The following is a 21,919-nucleotide window of genomic DNA, read 5'->3' as shown; positions in this document are numbered from 1 at the left end:
TAATAGGAGGTGGACCACCAACCACCCTGTAAGGTGGAATGGTCTCCTGACCTTCATTTCTTACATATTCCGACCTCACCATCGTATTCTGCATATCAAGACGTTTCATTCGAGCCCAAACTCGATAGGGTAGAGTCAATTTTACATATTACCATTTAATTGATATGCAAATCTAATAAATAAATCACAAGTGCACATCGAGATTAAAAAGTCGAGGCTGGCGTACACAAACAATCAAGACACGACGGCCACAGGAGTTTTTGTTCGGCAGAGGCAACCAGCCCGCTAGGAAGTCCACAGGAGGGTGGGTTGGCACACAGCTGCGCAGGCCAGCTGACTGGCCACGGACCGAAACAGTTTTGCCGGAGAAACGGGATAATGGCCTGCGTGTTCACCTTAAAAGCAAACACCACTGTATTGTCGAGAGAGCCCCAGCATATGCATTTTTTGATGGACCTAGTGCGCAGTTTCAGAGTTCTCACAGGTGGACAGTAAACGCCTAACGCAGATGCTATATGTTTCCGGATTGGTGGGCTTAGTCATTCTCCCATTTGTAAGAGTAATGATGACTGGTGGACTATTTCTGACGCAATGAGCCAGAGGAATGAGGGAAAGACAGCGGATGATATACCTTTTTTTACGTGGAGGGAAGTCATTCCGGTGACGCTCTTAAAGTGGGAACATGTAGCGGGAGCGAGTGCGCTCGAGCGTGTACACAGAGAGCGAGGAACAAAGTCTCTATTCAGTACTGCACTGAGAGAGCACCTCTGTTGCTAGCTAATTGGAGTGATACTCTATACTGAGTCGCTCGCGATTTAGCGTTTGTTCACTGTGTTGGCTGTGACAATGTGCGGTGTGAACACAGACAGAGTATTAGTTAGCGCCTGTGAGCGACCATTGAGTGGCATTGCAGTGGACTGGTTATCTGACCAGTGTACCACGCCAGTAATTACACTAGGGGCAGATAGGAGTCCTTGACTTCAGCAAGGCGTAGTGAGAGTTCTATTGACCGCCCAGATAGAAAGAGATAGTTTTGTTGTTTTTCAGCGGCGAACGACGCAGGCAGCAGTCTTCGCAGCTCATGGTATTGCGCGCTACAGCGTAGGCGAGCCCATCTTTCCTCCATTAGAAACAACATACTTAATTCATGTCACTCCATTACATTTCTCACGCGGCAGCCTCGACCGTACTTAGAAAAATTCAATCGGATAATTATTCTAAGTTAAGCAGACGCGGCTCTCAGCCATTCTGCCGAGTAAATAACATTCTTAAAGAAAAGGGATTAAAGAGCTTTCCCACACTTTGTATAAAAATGTCATTAACAGGATTCCTATCCATAAGAGGTAACCTCCTGTTCCGAAAAGAACCCGGAAATTTGTGTATCAGTTTATAAATAAAAGTTTCACTTGATCTTCTTAAATTTTGCAATAAATAATACTTTCCGTTCGTTTAATGTTTTTCTTACACTAACTAGCAATACTCCAGTACCCAAGTATCCCACTAGTTACGTAAGAAAATGCAATATTTTTGTCTTTTCCTTGCAGTGGACGACTCCAGAAGATATTTATTGCTGAAAGTTTTTCAGGCATTTCTTTTTAGTACGTTAGGAGCTTCTGTCTGACTTCTGTAGTAGTGTGGTGTGGAAATTGCTTCTTGCAGCAGCCAAAAGGAACTTGTCAGATCAATCTGTTGTGCAACTTGTCAACATAACACCCACAAACTGACAGAAAATGGCGACCCTGCCAGGATAGGTAACATAGGTAGGTTACCAAGATAGGACAGTGTCAGAATAGGTGATAGATTATAGGTATGACAGGTTGCAGTCTTAGTAAAAAAAATTATTTTGGGTGTTACAGAAAGTTTGTTGATATTTATGCAATGTTAAGTTAAGCGAGAAGTACATAACTGTAATTTTTTTGAAAAAAAAAGAAATTTAGTTAATTGGAGAAAAAATTTTTATGTTAGGGTGCATTATCACTTTGAAAAATTTTCTTTCATGTCTTAGAGAGGTACTTGCAAAGATTTTGGATCATAATAGACACAAGTGGCGAGGAAAGCAGAATTGTAGTAAAAAGGTCTTGTGTTATTGTGTTGGAAAATTTTTGGATTTTTTTGGATTTTTGAGTAGCTGTTAGGGCATAGGATTTTCAGGTGATAGTCACAGACACAGAGATGCAGAGTGACACAGTATCAAATAAGTTAGAATTAAGAAGTAACATTTTTACTCCCTTTGCAAGCGCACAGGTGGAGATTGGAGACCGTAGCCGAGAATTCACGACGTTTTGTTGGTTCAACCAACTGGTAGAGTGCAAGCCAAAAGGTTATGCGACAGACAGCAAGTAGACAAGAAGGGGGAGAATCAACCCGATAGACAGCAAGTAAACGAGCTCGTTGAAAACAGGACAGACCGTGAACCAGAGGACAGGAAAGTCGGTGAGCTGCAGAATCAGCAGGCTCAGGTAGATTTGGATAGAATTGAGACAGATCAGACAGTTGGGAATCGAAGGGACAACACCGAATTTTCAGAATACGAAATTCCATGTTGGGCACATTCTGAGCCAGAAATAGACAGCCCACGCAGGAAATGGCAAAAATTAGCAGCGAAACGAGCTCAGGAAACTCGTTTGTTTCCCGCATATTCAGAGACAGAATAAGCGTCAATACAGTCAATGAACCGGCAGTTAGTTAACGTTCAAAGAGAAGTAGACAGTGAGGAAGAGGGGGGACATTTAGAATACGTCGAACCTCTTGTACACATACTAAATATGCCTCAGTAACAGGCACCCAATTCTGTGGAGTTACGAGCGCCGCGAAAAGGTACCGTAACAGGCGCAACTGTAAACATAAGACATACACAACAGAGAGGGCAGTGTGCAGAGTTGTTTGCGCCAGGAAATGGTTCAATGACAAAAGCAACTAGTCCTCAACATAAAGAGCAACACAGGGAGCACGGAAGACAGCACGGATACTTGCAGTTATCGAACTTAGAAACGTCACAGCACAGTCCAGTAAACGACGTAAGTCACCGAGTAGAAAACAATAGATCGAAAACATACAGTTCAGCAGAATGTACAGGACAGGAGGAGATCATGGAGATGTTACAAAAAATTAACGATAGTATAACGACACAAATAGCGAAACAGAATCAGGATATTAATACACAGATGACGAAACAGTATCAGGAATTGAAACAGGATAATCAGGAATTGAGACAAGAGATTAAGACACAGATCCAACAGGTTAAAATACAGATGGAAGAAGGGATCGCCAGAATTGATAGTCAGATCACTCAGATAAATAAAGACGCGAAAGAATCTAGGGAAAGAATTCAGGTACTAACACAAGGTAAGCAACAATTACACACTGACGTGGACAAGGTCCAATTGGACATCGTAAACGTTGACAAAAAGGTGGAACGTTTTACTAAAAAGGCCACTCGAGCAGCAGTACAAATTTCGGAAGAACAAGCGATTCAAAGCAAGGTCGCAAAAGTTGCACTGAAAAAATATGATCAGCGGATCAGTAAAATAGAACTTAAAAACAAAGATCATTTTGTAAAGCTTCGAACGGAGTTGATACAAACTGTCAAAGAAAAGATCGAAACCGATGACACCTGTAGGGACACAACTGATACGTCAAGCATTAATTCAGTACACGAACACGAGCCGTCTAAGAAAGTTCAAGTAGAACAAAGACCAGAAGTAACATTCGCGCAGAAGTCGAAACAGAAGGCCCCGACTAAAGCGACACATGACACGACACAGAACCAGGCATAGTGTCTAGAAAAACGGGACACACACAGTCAGCCGATACCAATGTACAGACAGGCGACTCAACCAGTAAACCCGATGACACAATATAACAGTAGCATAGGTAAAATACCGCGAACGACGAGAGTAGAGACAAACTAACAACATTTTTGTTCACCAATGTTACGATGTGATGCGAATATGGGTCAGGAAATTGAGAATATGCAGACAGGCAGTGGATTGCCAGAGAACAGGCAAGACAACACAAGCAATGGCATATTATTTGAGTCTGTGAATCAGCCACAACCCGGATTTATGAGTAGATACGATACAGATCACTTTTTGACAGTTAGAAAATTCCAACATTTCAAGGAAGATGACCAAATCATTGGAGCTTGGCTCAAAAACCTGACTTTATTTGTGCACACATGTCAGGGACAGTAGAGGAGGTAATGCAAAAGATCGCTGCTACCTGTACGTCTTACCTACAGTTCAGAACAGCATATCTGGATAGATATTGGTCTAAGTAGGCGTACAAAAAAAATTAAATACAATTTACTTCAGATGACACCATATGAAAACTCAGAGGGGAAAAGCGTTGTAAAATTCTTTGACACAACGGACAAAAAAATCAATGCTTAGATAAACCATACAGTAACGGGGAGCTGATACGTCTATGTAGAATGAATTACCGGTAAAGTATCAACAGGTGGCCGTAGGAAAAAATGTGTAGTAGTGTGGGGCGGAAATTGCTTCTTGCAGGAGCCAAAGGGTACTTGTCAGATCAGTCCGTTGCGCAACTCGTCAACATAATACCCGTACACTGACAACCCTTAAGACATGACGGCTGCTCTTTCGCGAAAGACACGGCTTTTCCCCATATTCTCACCTTTAACAATTCCTCAATTAAAGAACTTCAACCAACGATATACAGATTTGCAACGCAGCAGTAATATCGCCTTCCTTTCATTCCTATCCACTCTAACAAATTTACCGGGAAAACAAAAGACGAATGAAAAACCTTCATTTTGCCCCAAAAATTCTCGGCACAGTCGCTTCGCGAGACGTGTGTGGAAGGGGGTAACATGCTTGAAACACTTAGAAGTAGCAATAAGGGGATCATCTCTCATCTTTTGTCAGATTATCGTCTTCGATACATGGAATTTGCATCTGTCTTATTTTGAAGGGCAAAGGTGGCTGTAGATGTCCCCAGAGAAGTCACGGAGCCCTGCTAATTTCTTCGATATCCCATCACGTTGCGGCAGCACTGTTCTATTTGTTAGGAGACTGTCTAGCCCTTTGCCCGTCACTGGATATGTCGAGAGCCAACATAACGAGAAACAATAGTACATTAACTTTAAGAAGAAATTCATCACCATGCGGATGCTTCCGTCCAGATATTTTACGATTGCTGCTGTTTCCAGTGATTTGTAGTCAATGACATAATGGAACAGAAGCGTGTCTCTTTGGCTGCTTTAGATTCAGTAGTTACATTTGTCTACATTAGCTGCGACTCCCACCCAACCCCAGGCCTCTGAAAACCGCTGCAGCCTACCTGTGTCGCAAACGTGGTACAGACGAGCCTCCATCTATATACATGTTCTGCAAACCACTGTAAGTACATGGTGTGGACTACATCGTTGCAGTATTAACAACTTTTTCGTTCCTGTTCAACTCACACACGTAATGATCGAGTAAAAATGATTGACTGTATGCCTCTGTATATGTCCTAATCTCCTCTATGACTGCTACACCAGATATAATGTCTTTAATGGCCAAGGAAGCCTTACTGTTGCACCTTTGGTATTAGAGGACTGCACGAAGAAATTCAGAGTCTAATACCTGAAACCGGATGATATCAAATGATTATCTATAAAAATGTCGCTGGACATATCCTAATCTCCTTCAGCATATTCCTTTGATCGCTACGCTAGATATACGATGGCATAATGGTACCAGAGTCTTCGTTGAATGTATTGTGTATTGCAAGAAATACATAGTCTTTTTACACATGGGATGTACCGAACTATATGATTCTAACAGTCCCATAGAGCTTTAAACACACAATCCATTGAATCATTTACAATGATGCAGCTGATTCGTACAACCATACACAATTCAGAGATACTGCAAGAACAGGGTGAAGATCTAGGGTTTAATCACAGCACTGTTCATTCCTCCCCCCATACACTGTTCGATTGTGGACCGATCATGATATCATATTCCGTCTAGAGCAGTGGGCTGTTTGCATACATATAGTGGTACTTATAGTACTTATATTTTTTAATGTAAACAGACGCACCACCACAGGTATTCACTCCTGCCCAGGCGCGGCTCGTAATTAAAGGCTCTGAGGCGGAGCCGCCTCAAAATATATGTTAAAGTAAATTTCACAAGCACGTATTACATAATTTAAATTATCAGGACGACTTTCGCATATTTCCCATTCCGACTAAAATAACGACGGTCAGCGTTTTTGGAACTGTTGGTATCGATAGATGTTTTCCGAACGGTTAGTAGTGTTTAGGCTGCGCCTTGGAACGTCCGTAAGCTGCATGTAGTAGCGGTTTGGGGGCGTGGCTTCTACATAGTACTGCTCTTTATGGGCGACCCGAAGGCTCAGAGCTTGCAGCCTAAGGGTGTCATACCAACCACCACAAGTTTTTCACGTTCCACTATCTATGTAATAAAGGAATGTAGAGTGGCCAAAACTTCGCTATCCAATCTCTGTCTCTGCACATCTCTACTAGGCTTCGATGCGTCATTAATCGACGTTTAGTATTATTGTTTTGATAATGTTTTACATAGTTGTTTTGTTTCTGCCATCGGCTATTTTATCCACATTTAGAATAAGTTTGCAAATATCCCGCCAGAGTGCACTAGACTACAGTAACATAACAGTACTGCCATCTAGCGAGAGTTTCATAAGTGATTAGAGGACAAAGCGCGCGAAATTTGTCCCATTTCTTTACTCTCCTTGCTTGCTGATGCTGACTGATTTTGTTGATATCGTGTGATATTTGTAAGTTTCTTTTTCGGAGTGTATTTTGCAAGATTTTAGTGAGTTTTCCTTGCACAAGACCTGTGGCGTCACAAAAACATCACAGTATCGTCATGTGAACTCGTAAACTTCGAGCTTTAGAGGTAAACCACAATAAACGCCTTAAGTTTAGAACTGAAAACACTTAAAATATTAAGCAGCCGCAAAGTTAACATTCATCGCATTAAAGATCTCTCCGAAACGCGTCTTTTCATACGGTTTGCTGCAAAGTGTCAGAAAATGTAATGATGACGTATAAAAACACTAACCAAAAATTTTAACTCTAAGTTAGCTTATAATGATATTTAATACCTGATTATAGAAGATACAGTACGTAAAATTAAGGGTAGAGGGTGATATGCCCCCCCTTCCCCCTGAATTCTTACAAGGGAACCTCCCCATCGCACCCCCCTCAGATTTAGTTATAAGTTGGCACAGTGGATAGGCCTTGATAAACTGAACACAGATCAATTGAGAAAACAGGAACAAGTTGTGTGGAACTGTGAAAAAATAAGCAAAATATACAAACTGAGTAGTCAATGGGCCACATAAGCACCATAATGGACTCTGTGAGATCAGGAGCGCCGTGGTACCGTGATAGCGTGAGCAGCTGGAGAACGAGAGGTACTTGGTTCAGGTCTTCCCTCGACTGAAAATTTTACTTCCTTTATTTTTGCATAGTTATTATCTGGCCGTTCGTTCATTGACATCTCTGTTCACTGTAATAAGTTTAGTGTCTGTGTTTTGCGACCGCATCGCAAAACCGTGCGATTAGTAGACGAAAGGACGTGCCTCTCCAATGTGAACAGAAAACATTTGTCGCAAGGTCATAGGTCAACCGATTCCTCCACAGGAAAACACATCTGATGTATTCTATACGACACTGGTGACGGCATGTGCGTCACATGACAGGAATATATTGTCGACCCACCTAACTTGTACACTTGGCGAATGGGTAAAAAGATTCATCTACCTTGCCCGATTTAGGTTTTCTTGTGGATGTGATAATCACTCCCAAAAAAGTGATGAAAACATAAGAGTTTGTCACATAAACTGAAAATAAAAAATTAAACTTTTCACTCGATGGAAGATTTGAACCTAGGACCTTTCGTTCCGCAGCTGCTCACGTTACCACGAGACCACGGCGCTCCTGCGTTCCTATCGTCCTTAATGTTGGATATCCTCCCTTGAACTATTCAGTTTGTATATTTTGCTTATTTTTTCACAGTTCCACACAACTTCTTCCTGTTTTCTCAATTGATCTGTGTTCAGTTTTTCAAGGCCTATCCACTGTGCCAACTTATAACTACATCTGAGGGGGATGCGATGGGGAGGTTCCCTTGTTAGTTGTTTATGTCAGACTAATCTGTTGCATAACCCGAGGACTATGTTGGCTCCGATAAATACCGCAACCTTCCACAGTATAGAAACCACGAGCCGCGCCTGCGCCTGCCTGTAGACAACTCCATCACCTGCGTACATCCTACATGTAAAACAAATACACCACAAGTCATTGTACAGTGCATGGCGGAGGGTATGTCGCATGCCCTAATCGACCCTTATGTTTCTTGGGAAAATACTTCGTCTTTTGCAGAGCTTTTTTTCAGTTATATACCGAATTGAGTATCCCAGCCTATATAGATCCACACGATGCTTTTAGTTCGCAGATTAGCCACGTGACACAGGCAGATGTGGACTCATGTAATTGGCTGGCAGCGACTATACACTGTTTAATATATGTTATTGTTTACCAGTACATATCATTTAACCACAAACAGGACTATGCGTGTTAATGTTGTTATAGCAGCTGACAGTGACCTCAAACTTATTGTGGAAATCGAGAATTAATGGTGAAAGGTGGAAGTGGGGGCGCTCGTTCAAATAAGGCTGGAGAGGACGTGCAGCGGACTGACCTATATTGAGAGGCAGTTGAGTGCTAAGTACGGCACATTCTGTCTTGACATTCTCGTCTTTGACAGCATCAGTGTTATTGCATCAATACTCATTGTGTTTGGTGTTGTCACATCAGAATTAACTGCTCAAGAGTTATTGCAGAGTGTATTCTGAAGCATCAAAGTCTCATATACATATGTGGTTTGCAGGAAGAGGTATGCAACTGCAGTGGAGAGAGAGAGAGAGAGAGAGAGAGAGAGAGAGGGAGAATAGATCTGTGGTATTGTATGGTTCAAGATAATGGGAGCATTGAGATGCAGATGTCCTGTTTGCGAATTTGGTCAGTCAATCATTCTAAGATCAACAAAAATTCAATGTAAGATAGTATACCTACTCCATCAGGTTTTGGATGCAATAAATGTGGTATTCATAGCACACAAAAAATAATTATTTGCAAAATACTCTGTCAGTCCAATTTAAGTGCAGTAATGGTTTGTGTGTGTATGTATGTATGTATGTGTGTGTGTGTGTGTGTGTGTGTGTGTGTGTGTGTGTGTGTCACAGAGAGAGATGTCAGTCTAATTTAAGTACAGTAATGTGTGTGTGTGTGTGTGTGTGTGTGTGTGTGTGTGTGTGTGTGTGTGTGTGTGTGTGAGAGAGAGAGAGAGAGAGAGAGAGAGAGAGAGAGAGAGAGAGAGAGAGAGACTCCTTCTTCATAGCATTAACCAATTTAAAACTACAGTCTTCCACACGACATACATATATACCTCCCATTCAGAATTTTGAAATTTTATTTTCTTGTGATGAATAGCCAGTTATCCACTCGTTCCCATTGTCTTCTATGACATATAGATCCCCTCCGGAAATCTAATTTGCTTTCAAAGAAATATTCCGTCATCGAGCAGAGCAATGGAATCAGAAGTGTATGTAACATAGTGCTCAAATGTCTATCAGTTCTATTTAAGTATAGTGATGCCGTGAGTGGTACTCCATCCCACCATTAGCAAATGTTCCGTTAAAACTAGTCTTTCATACCATATATACACATATAGACTCCCTTACCGAGAAAACATCCATTCAGCCAGCGGAGCAATGGCATCACATGTGTGACATAGTTTCCAACTGTCTGTCAGGCCGATTTAAGTAAAGTGATGCTGTGTATGATACTCCCTTCCACCATTAACAAATGTTCCATACCGTATATGTGCATATAGACTCCCTCCTGATTCTGAAATGTAATTTGCTTATGAAGGAAATATTCACTCATCCTGCAGAGCTATCGAGTCAGAACAGTGTAGAGTTTCCTAACGTCTGTCAGGGCTATTTAAGTACGGTGATGCTTGTGTGGTACTCCCTCCCACGATTAACAAATGGTTCAAATGGCTCTGAGCACTATGGGACTTAACATCTTACGTCATCAGTCCCCTAGAAATTAGAACTACTTAAACCTAACTAACCTAAGAACACCACACACATCCATGTCCGAGGCAGGATTCGAACCTGCGACCGTAGCAGTCCCGCGGTTCCGGACTGCAGCGCCTAGAACCGCACGGCCACCGCGGCCGGCTCACGATTAACAGATGTTCCATTAAAACTAGAGTCTACTGCACCATATGCAACGCTCGAGGGTTAAACGATGTCTTTCAGTTCTCTTTTTCGTATGAGTTATATGCCGGTGACATGCCGCTAGTAAGTGTCCAGATACTTCTGATCTGGTAAGAGCCCGCAGAATATAGACCACATATCGCGAATTCGCGCTATGCCTGAATTAGTTTCATAATTCCTCTATCATTTAAAGAAACGTTTCCTTGCAGCCTCCAGCCAGCCCGACATCGACACGTCTGCGGGTTGGCGGCTGGTTGAGCAGTGGGTACTGGAAGGCCGCTCACAGACACGGGCTGTTCTCTCAGGATGCCGACCCACATGTCACACGCGTCCTGCACTGGCAGACGACGGGGGCGGTTCATTTAGTCCTCTCTTATTACAGACAAGAGCATTGGTGGACCGAGCGAGTTGGCGCAGTGGTTAGCACACTGGACTCGCATTCGGGAGGACGACGGTTCAAACTCTGGAACCGCGCGACCGCTAAGGTCGCAGGTTCGAATCCTGCCTCAGGCATGGATGTGTGTGATGTCCTTAGGTTAGTTAGGTTTAAGTAGTTCTAAGTTCTAGGGGACTGATGACCTCAGATGTTCAGTCCCATAGTGCTCAGAGCCATTTGAACTATTTTTTGGACGGTTCAAATCCGTGTCGAACGATCCTGATTTAGGTTTTCTATGGTTTCCCTAAATCTCTTCAGCCAAATGCCAGATTGGTTCATTTGAAATAGCACAGCCGACTTACTTCCACATGCTTCCCTAACCGCCGGCCGAAGTGGCCGAGCGGTTCTAGGCGCTACAGTCTGGAGCCGCGCGACCGCTACGGTCGCAGGTTCGAATCCTGCCTTGGGCATGGATGTGTGTGATGTCCTCAGGTTGGTTAGGTTTAAGTAGTTGCAAGTTCTAGGGGACTGATGACCTCAGCACAAGTCCGATAGTGCTCAGAGCCATTTGAACCATTTGAACGTTCCCTAACCCACGGCACCGATGACCTTGCTTTCTGTCTCCTCCCCCAAATCAACTAACCAACCTGCATTCTTGGACTGTTCAATTGTGCAGCATAACTTGTAAGGGAGTGACCAAAGTAGTATCTTTTTGGTGAACTTGGGAGACACTACACTGGGTGGTGTTTGTTTAAATACATGGCAATTATTTGCGCACTATCCTGGCAATTTGCGTCCCTAAAATGCCAAGCAACAGTGGCATTTGCCAGCTGAGGTGACAAGTATACACTGGGTGCATGCAGAAATAGACAGGTGTGTTGGATGTGTGTTCTAGGGCCCGGTGTAGGGTTCACGAGTGCAGGATCTAACTTTCTCTGTAGAAGCGTTCCCACTGTTATTTTTACAAATCAAGTATAATGGTATTGCGGGTTAGGTTGAGGGACAATGCGGGGGTAGGTTAGTTTAAGCAAAATGTTGGCCAAGTGTGTCTTTTGTTTTTAAAAAATGTTTATGGTTGGATGCCTATGTAATTTACTAGATTACCACCATGCGCGGAGATCGTTTGACGATATTTTACGCTTCTTTACCTGAAGAAGAAGTAGCTATGTGGAATACTAGGAAAAAAATCGGTGAAACTTCACACAAAAGTGGCATGTGCCTATAGAAGGTCTGTTGCGGAATTTTTTTATGCATGCAAAGTGAAGTATTTGCGTGTGTCTTCTCGAAAAATCGGGAAAATTACCCCAAAGATGTAAACAGCGTCAACATTGATTTGCTTGCAGGGAATGTATGGTGGTGTTTACAAATCCATATTTACATGTGTCTTTTCAAAAAAATGAGTAAAATATCAACAAAACAGTATCTACCTGTGTTTTCTTGATAAATCGTCGAAATTAGCCATGAAACTCACTGTACATGCATCTTCTTGTAAAATGGAGGAAGTAGCAACGAAACCCATATTTACATGTATATAGACTACTTAAAAAGGGCAAGGAATTCCGTAAAATGACAATGGCATGTGCGGCTACGCAAAAATTTGCCATGAAATCTTAAGTAGTGTAACATGTTACAGGAAATAAAGTTGGGTACCGATCATTCACGAAAACTAGGCCAGTACCGTTGTGTGCTATAGTGTGTTGGAAATTTGCGGTATACCCTGAGTTTACTGATGCTGCCACTGCTCGAGTGAAGTCCACGTTAAGAACGCCAGTCTGAGGATGTTTTGAGGACACTAATGTCCGGAGGGGATGGTGGCGAGGAAACGACCAATAGGAGCACAATGGGGCAGTGGTACGGGTGGGGGCCGTGGGATTCGGAAGAAGTCGTTTTCTTTTTTGAGTCATAAATTACCATCATTAAAATGACAGTTATCACTTTTTGCTGATAGCTTTGAACATGTGAGTCAACATGAACCAAGGAAGGCATCCATCCTATAAATCATGGTAACCAACATCGCAGCTATTGCCCATTAATTATGTCGTAAATAAGCAAAAAGTGCGCCCAAGTGATTATTTCGTTTAGGTCAATAAAGCAGGCCAGCGCAGGTGGCTGGTTTGTTTACATAAGAGAACAGTGGCCCCCTTTGCGTTACAGCCAGCCTTTACCAATTACTCACTTAATACAGTAGTCCTGATACGTCAAAAAAATTTTATGTGTGTATTACACAATTTCCCTTATGATGTACGATGGTGAAGAAGTCCCCACCAAAACAGCGCGCTGAGGTTATGTAATATTACGAAAGCACATAGCTACAACGTGTCGTATTGAAAGTGGTATTCGAGTGGCTTCAAATACTAGTGTGTCATTGCGGCAGGGTATGTTGTGACAGATTGGAGAGCATTGGTGAGGAGTTTTACTGGTATGTGGTGTTCCAGATGTAACTGCAGATCACTGACAAGAAACTTGGAACAATCACGTAGGCTCACTAAGAAGAGACAGCACAGACAGTCTATGAATAAAACAAAAGAGACAGTGGCGGCACTCACGTGGTTCCCGCGGTACTTGATGAGGTCCTTGAGTCTGTCAGTGATGAAGAAGAAGCCGTTCTCGTCGTAGTAGCCGATGTCGCCGGAGTGGAACCACCCGTCCGCGTCCAGCGCCTCCGCGGTCGCCTGGGGTCTGCGGTAGTAGCCCTTGGTCACCATCGGCGACCGGAAACACAGCTCGCCCTCAGTGTTAGGGCCCAGCAGTTCGCCGCTCTCCGGGTGCACCACCTGAGGGAAACGACCGATAAGTGCCGTCCGACCGACCTTTCATCTCGTTCGGTAACTCGAAAACATTCATAGATGGAAAATACTCGACCGCTGAGAATGTACACGACACGACCCTGTTAATAATGAACATGAATTATGTGATTCCAATTTTTATATTTATTGATGAGGTTTGTTGATAAGTGGGAGCTGATCAACGTGACGTATACTGTCGTAACAGGAAAAGCTTTTCATTGAAGACGTCGAATCTGTACTTAGTATCTAATCACATACAAAAGAGTCTGACATTATTCAGTTCATAAACGCAGTATGCTGATGTTCAGCAGTTAATGTATAAGATGGAAGAGATGGCATCGCCACATCCTCCGGCAGCGACGCGGCAGATATTTTTTTAGAGCTCCCCTAGGATACCGATCATCAGTCGAGTCGTACACCGCGACCGCCGCCTCCACCAAGCCGTTGTCGCTGCAAGCGGCGCTATAAACCAGCTACACGCTCTCTGAGCCGACATCAGGTCACCTAAGCCGACCACCAGCTTCCTGGCTTTAAAGAAGCAGCCCAAACCTGAAGTCTTTAGTCTGAAATCGCTTCAAGCTAAATAAACAACGAGTTAGCTGTCTCGTTGTATTACGTCAACTATTGATTGTTTACGTATTGGACTTTATTGCAGCCGGCTGTGTAGTGATTACGTGTAGGCGGCCTCTTGCGGAACTGGTCTTACAGTGTACGTCCCTGCTCACTGTAAGGCATCCTTCATCAACAAAGGTGTTCAAAATAACAGCCGTATACACATCGCTTTGCTTGCAGTGATATACGATGCGGCCTAAAAACGTCTACGTTCTGGCAATTGTATAGCAGTATCGTTCAAGGAAACTGGTGTCTCTGGCTGGTCTAGGAACGGAGAAACCATTCGTGGGGGCCGGCTGGTGTGGCCCAGCGGTTCTTGGCGCTACAGTCCGGAACCACGCGACCGCTTCGGTCGCAGGTTCGAATCCTGCCTCGGGCATGGATGTGCGTGATGTCCTTAGGTTAGTTAGATTTAAGTGGTTCTAAGTTCTGGGGGACTGATGACCTCAGAAGTTAAGTCCCATAGTGCTCAGAGCCATTTTTTTAGCCATTCGTGGGGGTGGGGTGTGTAGGGTGGTGAGAATGGTGTGCTGCGAGAGAAAACTGCACCGCGGTTCGGCTCACTCCATCTGCGACTGTGTCCTTTCTTCTTACAGGACGGGCGTCACTTTCCTCCCTAACCGTTCCGTCCTGGCCGTGCTCGAGAGGAGGGTGATTTTGAACGAAGAGAGAAATCGTGGGAAGAGACTAGGTGGCGAAATAGTGAGTCCTAAAGTACGAATTATTAACGCCGCGAGCGTTCTGGAATAACAAGTTCCATAAAAATGTCTGGTATTAAAGGAGGATGTATATTGAGCGAATATAATGCGGTATGCCAGAAGTAGGCAACAAGTAGAGATCATGTGACTTCTGAAGGAGGATCTGATGAACGGCGACTAGTTCAGTTCAGAATCGTGATGTTGGGCTCAACGTGGGCGCCATCCCGGGTCTCCCTCTAGGCTGTGGAGCGAACACGCACACGAGGCGCTCCACGACACTGGCTGAGCTCAGACGAGGACTACAGATTCCACAGAAGTGTGACAGCACACGTGGGCTTTGACTTGTAGGTAGTCTGCTATAAGTTACGTACTCCTTTTAGTATTTCTAGGATGTGTTTTTCAGTATATGTAGTAATAGTAGGTGACAGGAGTTGTTGTTGTGGTCTTCTGTCCTGAGACTGGTTTGATACAGCTCTCCATGCTACTCTACCCTGCGTAAGCTTCTTCATCTCCCAGAACCTACTGTGACCTACATCCTTCTGAATCTGCTTAGTGTACTCATCTCTTGGTCTCCCTCTACGATTTTTACCCTCCACGCTGCCCTCCAATGCTAAATTTGTGATCCCTTGATGCCTCAGAACATGTCCTACCAACCGGTCCCTTCTTCTTGTCAAGTTGTGCCACAAACTCCTCTTCTCACCAATTCTATTCAATACCTCCTCATTAGTTATGTGATCTACCCATCTAATCTTCAGCATTCTTCTGTAGCACCACATTTCGAAAGCTTCTATTCTCTTCTTGTCCAAACTATTTATCCTCCATGTTTCATTTCCATACATGGCTACACTCCATACAAATGCTTTCAGAAACGACTTCCAGACACTTAAATCTATACTCGATATTAACAAATTTCTCTTCTTCAGAAACGCTTTCCTTCCTATTGCCTCTCTACTTCGACCATCATCACTTATTTTACTCCCCAAAATAGCAAAACTCCTTTAATACTTTAAGTGTCTCATTCCCTAATCTAATTCCCTCAGCATCACCCGACTTAATTCGACTGCATTCCATTATCCTCGTTTTGCTTTTGTCGATGTTCATCTTATATCCTCCTTTCAAGACACTGTCCATTCCGTTCAACTGCTCTTCCAAGTCCTTTGCTGTCTCTGACAGAATTACAATGTCATCGGCGAACCTCAAAGTTTTTATTTCTTCTCCATAGATTTTAATACCCACTCCGAATTTTTGTTTTGTTTCTTATACTGCTTGCTCAATATATAGATTGAATAACATCGGGGAGAGGCTAAAACCCTGTGTCACTCCCTTCCCAAGCATTGCTTCCCTTTCCTCCCCCTCGACTCTTATAACTGCCATCTGGTTTCTGTAGCAATTGTATATAGCCTTCCGCTCCCTGTATTTTGCCCCTGCCACCGCCAGAATTTGAAAGAGAATATTCCAGTCAACATTGTCACCGATCCGTAGAACGCCAGTTTTCTTTCTCCTGATAACGACATCCTCTTGAGTAGTCCCCTCCCGGAGATCCGAATGGGGGACTATTTTACCTCCGGAATATTTTACCCAAGAGGACGCCATCATCATTTAACCATACAGTAAAGCTGTATGCCCTCGGGAAAAATCACGGCTGTAGTTTCCCCTTGCTTTCAGCCGTTCGCAGTACCAGCACAGCAAGGCCGTTTTGCTTAGTGTTACAAGGCCAGATCAGTCAATCATCCAGACTGTTGCCCCTGCAACTACTGAAAAGGCTGCTGCCCCTCTTCAGGAACCACACGTTTGTGTGGCCTCTCAACAGATACCCCTCCGTTGTGGTTGCACCTACGGTACGGCCATCTTTATCGCTGAGGCACGCAAGCCTCCCCACCAACGGCAAGATCCATGGTTAATGTGGGAGGGGGAGGGGCGATGAGGGGAGTAGCATGAGCTGATTTTAAACGTAGTAGAACACTCTTAACAGGAAATTTTTCATTGCTCTTTTGTTGTCTCTTATTTGCCGACCAGGATGTTTCCATGTGCTTATCATAATACATGTATTAAAATTAAAACTCAACTTACTGTGTCTCACAGTACATTGTCGTAACTTGTCAGTAAGTGGACTGAATTTCACCCATAGTCCATATTTCTTACAAGTTCTGGGACTTGTCGAAAAGAAATGGTCGTACGAACCTAATAAAGAAGCTGGTACTGAAGAAGTAAATATACGTACCAAAAACTAATCCTACACAATGTTTCAGTAATCCCATGTCTATTACTTTCCCTGCTATCGATGCACTTTCGATCTACATAAATTCGCTTCGAGCATGCTTCTTGCCTTTCTTTAACGTTTGAGCCCAGCAATTACTTTCCTATTTATACGGTTTGCATATCTTCAACTGCTTTACAAAAATAATTTGTCGAAGCATCCAACACTCACATGTACTGGATACATCATAATTAAAAGCAAAAACTGGTATGGGTGGAAACTTTTGATGCAGAAGCAAGAACGTTGCTGTAAACATAGAGCGTTTGACAAAAACACCAACAAAGCAACCATTATCATGCGAAATACGGTGTTGTAAACACAGTGGCATTCAAAACGGCTTCCAGTGTTCTCAGAATGGATAAATACGGATCGTGAACGGTTTTCAAGGGAATCCTACACGATTCCTCTTGTAAAATAGTGTTAAGTTTAGGTAACGAAGGTGTGGGTGGATAGCGATTATCCACCATTGTCTCTAAAGTAGACCCTAAAGGCATAATAATGAAATCTGGTGACTGTGGTGAACAGGAGAGAAGAGACTGTTCATTCTAGTGCTCACAAAACCAGTCCAGGACAATGTTAACAGGGTCGCTGTCACCTTGGAGCACAGATTCACCGCTGGGGAACAAACGTTGTACCTGATCAGCCAAAATGGTCACATAATCCTCCGCGGCAAATTGCCGTTGGTGATTAACCATAGAGCCCATGGAATACCACGATATTGATGCCAAAATCATCACTGACTCCCGTTGTGTTTCATTCTTGGGACTCAAACTCAGCTAGAAGTTGGAAACAGTGTGGGACGAGTTATATCTCACCAAATGACTTTCTTTCATTGTTTCGTAGCGTACGCTTTATGGCTTCTACACCACGTTTCCTGTTAAGAGTATTTGGACCAATGATAAGTGGTTTCGAAATTCTTGCTCGTCCCACAATTCCCTGCTTACGGAGCTCCTTCGTGTCTTTTTGGTGCTGACAAGAAAGCAAATGCGACATTAACGTCTGCAGTGATTTTTGCAGCTGCCCTGTTATTCCGCGTTACTAATCTTTCTAATGATTGTCTGACACGTTCACTCAATAAACGCTTCCGTTTGCACTGGGCCTTAGCGGATGATGTTTTTCCACTTTCCGTGTATGTGGCATCAATCTCTGACACGGCCCCTCTTGAAACACACCACCAGCTGGGCTGCTTTGGTAACGGAACCACTCGCCATACGAAAACCAACTACTTGTCCACGTTCGAAGTGAACTAGCTCCGACAAAAAGTACTCACAACTAAACAGAATGCTGTTCTGACCGCAACGGACACTTGTAACGTACACTACGTGATCAAAAGTATCCGGAAACCCCAGCGTACGCTTTATGGCTTCTACACCACGTTTCCTGTTAAGAGTATTTGGACCAATGATAAGTGGTTTCGAAATTCTTGCTCGTCCCACAGTTCCCTGCTTACGGAGCTCCTTCGTGTCTTTTTGGTGCTGACAAGAAAGCAAATGCGACATTAACGTCTGCAGTGATTTTTGCAGCTGCCCTGTTATTCCGCGTTACTAATCTTTCTAATGATTGTCTGACACGTTCACTCAATAAACGCTTCCGTTTGCACTGGGCCTTAGCGGATGATGTTTTTCCACTTTCCGTGTATGTGGCATCAATCTCTGACACGGCCCCTCTTGAAACACACCACCAGCTGGGCTGCTTTGGTAACGGAACCACTCGCCATACGAAAACCAACTACTTGTCCACGTTCGAAGTGAACTAGCTCCGACAAAAAGTACTCACAACTAAACAGAATGCTGTTCTGACCGCAACGGACACTTGTAACGTACACTACGTGATCAAAAGTATCCGGAAACCCCCAAAAACATACCTTATTCATATTAAGTACATTTTGAAGCCACCTACTGCCAGCTACTACGTATCAGGGACCTCAGTAGTCATTAGACATCGTCAGAGAGCAGAATCGGACGCTCCACGGAACTCACGGACTTCGAACTTGGTCAGATGATTGGGTGTCACTTGTGTCGTATGTCTGTACGCGAGATTTCCACACTCCCTAAGTCCACTGTTTCCGAAGTGATAGTGAAGTGGAAACGTGAAGGAACATGTACAGCACAAAATCGTGCTGGCCGACCACGTCTGTTGACTGACAGAGACCGCCGATAGTTGAACAGGGTCGTAATGTGTAATAGGCAGACATGTGTCCTGACCTTCACACAGGAATTCCAAACAGCATCAGGATCTACTGCAGGTACTATGACAGTTAGGCGGGAGGTGAGAAAACTTGGATTTCATGGTCGAGCGGATGCTCATAAACCACACATCACGCCGGTAAATGCAAACGACGCCTCACTTGGTGTTAGGAGCGTCAACATTGGACCACTGAACAGTGGAAAAACGTTGTGTGGAGTGACGAATCAAGGTACACAATGTGGCCAGCACGAATGGGAAGGTGTGAGTATGGCTAATGCCCGGTGAACATCGGCCAGCGTGCTTAGTGCCAACAGAAAAATTTAGAGGCGGTGGTGTTATGGTGTGGTCGTGTTTTTAGAGGAGGGGGTTTGGACCCATTGTTTTGCGTGGCACTATCACAACACATGCCTACATTGATATTTTAAGCACCTTCGTGCTTCCCACTGTTGAAGACCAATTCGGGGATGGTGACTGCATCTTTCAACACGATGGAGCACCTGTTCATAATGCACGGCCTGTGACGGAGTGGTTACACGACAATAACATCCCTGTAATGGACTGGCCTGCACAGAGTCCTGACCTTAAACCTACAGAACACTTTTGGGATGTTTTGGAACGCCGACTTCGTGCCAGGCCTCACCGACCGACGTCGATACCTCTCTTCGGTGCAGCACTCCGTGAAGAATGGGCCGCCATTCTCCAAGAAACCTTCCAGCACCTGATTAAACGTATGCCTGCGAGAGTGGAAGCTGTCATCAAGGTTAAAAGTGGCAACACCATATTGCATTCCAGCATTACCCATGGAGGGCGCCACGAAATTTTAAGTCGTTTTCAGCCAGGTGTCCGGAAACCTTTGGTCACATAGTGTATTGAGGAACTGCACAGCCGCCGTTTTGCTGTTCGCGGTCAGATACAACAAGAGCGCAAACTGCAGGCTTGGCTACCATCTGCATTTATGTTCCCTGTAGGACGTCAATATATTTCGGCAGTAATCTAAATTTAAACTTTCCGACGCACACAGATAGACGTACAGAGCTTGTGTTACTCGCAGCGTTATTTTACCCTGAGGACAGCACCCTGCTGCTCAACACTTCTAATGAGTCTTAGGATTGCTTTGAAATTGGCTGAAACAATAAACAAACAATCGACTAATCTAATTTGCAAGAGTATACGATAAACTTCTGTCAGTATACATTCAAAATCACGAATTAAATGACTGAGTAAATAAACTGAGCCGTCAACAGTGTTTCGTTGTAGAGCCAGGCCTTGAAAAATGTCTCTCTATTATAGACGTCCATACTGTCTCACTCAGAGAGGATAAAATACTGAGGCGTTATTATTAATTACACTTAGATACTACAACGGTGTTTCGGGGTTTGTGATGAAAGGAGATATGTAAAGTAAAGTTGTGCAAAGCGAGAAGGCTCTGCACGATTTATTTGGCTCTGTAAAGGGGCCTGCAAGGACTCAATATTTATTGACACTACTACTAGTTTGTCAAACATTCAATACATTAAAGCGACCTCACACTATTAATAACACTGACAAAAATTGTCCGTTGACAACACGATTTTACAAAGTTAAGATGTCGGAGACCAAAAAGAAAGCGTGTGCCACAATTATATTAGCTACAGCTTGCAAACAACACAAAAGAACGAGAAAGAGAAAATGGATCTGAGATTAGATGAAAAAAAGGAGACACTGGTCACATGTTAATTAGTTACTGTAATCAGACTCCAGGACCCGAAAGATTTTACACTGAAGCGCCAAATAAATTGGTATAGGCATCCATATTCAAATGCAGAGATATGTAAACAGGCAAATACGGCGCTGCGGTCGGCAACACCTATGTAAGACAACAATTGTCTGCCGCAGTTGTTAGATCGATTACTGCTGCCACAATGGCAAATTATCAAGGTTTAAGTGAGTTTGAACGTGGCGCACGAGCGGTGGAACACAGCACCTCCAAAATAGCGATGAAGTGGGGATTTTCTGGTACGACAGTTTAACGAGTGTACCGTGAATGTCAGGAATCCAGTAAAACATGACGACATCGTTGCGGCCGGAAAAATATCCTGCAAGAACGGGACAAACGACGACTGAAGAAAATCGTTCAGCGTGATAGAAGTGTAACTCTTCCGAAAGTTGCTGCAGGTTTCAATGCTGGGCCATCAACAACTGTCGGCGTGCGAACCCTTCAATGAAACATCATTGATATGGGCTTTCGGAGCCGAAGACCCACTTGTGTACCCTTGATATCTGCGCGATACAAAGCTTTACGCCTCGTCAGGGCCCGTCAACACCGACGGACTGTTAATGCCTGGAAACACGTTGTCTGGTCGGACGAGCCTCGTTTCAGATTCTATCGAGCGGATGAGGGGTACGGGTATGGAGACAACCTCACGAATCCACGGACCCTGCATATCAGCAGGGACTGTTCAAACTGGTGGAGGCTCTGTAATGGTGTGGGGCGTGTGCAGTCGGAGTGATATGGGACCCCTGATACGTCTAGATACGACTCTGACAGGTGACACGTACGTAAGCATCCTGTCTGATCACCTGCATCCATTTATGTCCGTTGTGCATTCCCACGGAGTTGGGCAATTCCAACAGGACAATGCTACATCCGACACGTCCAGAATTGCTATAGAGTGGCTCCAGGAACACTCTTTTGAGTTTACACACTTCCGCTGGCCACCAGACTCCCCAGATATGA

At 43.9% G+C, this 21,919-nt stretch overlaps 1 protein-coding gene across 1 annotated transcript in view; it reads right to left on the bottom strand.

Moving 5' to 3' along the window:
* The window catches only part of LOC126412488 (uncharacterized), a 290,832-nt gene that overhangs the window by 85,126 nt on the left and 183,787 nt on the right, over positions 1-21,919 (bottom strand). The window contains exon 6 of the mRNA XM_050082109.1: positions 13,210-13,437. Within this exon, the coding sequence (XP_049938066.1) occupies positions 13,210-13,437 (228 nt within the window). The remainder of the gene's footprint in view (positions 1-13,209; positions 13,438-21,919) is intronic.

This window comes from Schistocerca serialis, chromosome 7 (genome assembly GCF_023864345.2).
Source record: "Schistocerca serialis cubense isolate TAMUIC-IGC-003099 chromosome 7, iqSchSeri2.2, whole genome shotgun sequence".
Classification (NCBI taxonomy): Eukaryota; Metazoa; Arthropoda; class Insecta; order Orthoptera; family Acrididae; genus Schistocerca; species Schistocerca serialis.
The sequence above is the reverse complement of the archived record's forward strand: the minus strand, read 5'-3'. Positions and strand labels throughout refer to the sequence as shown.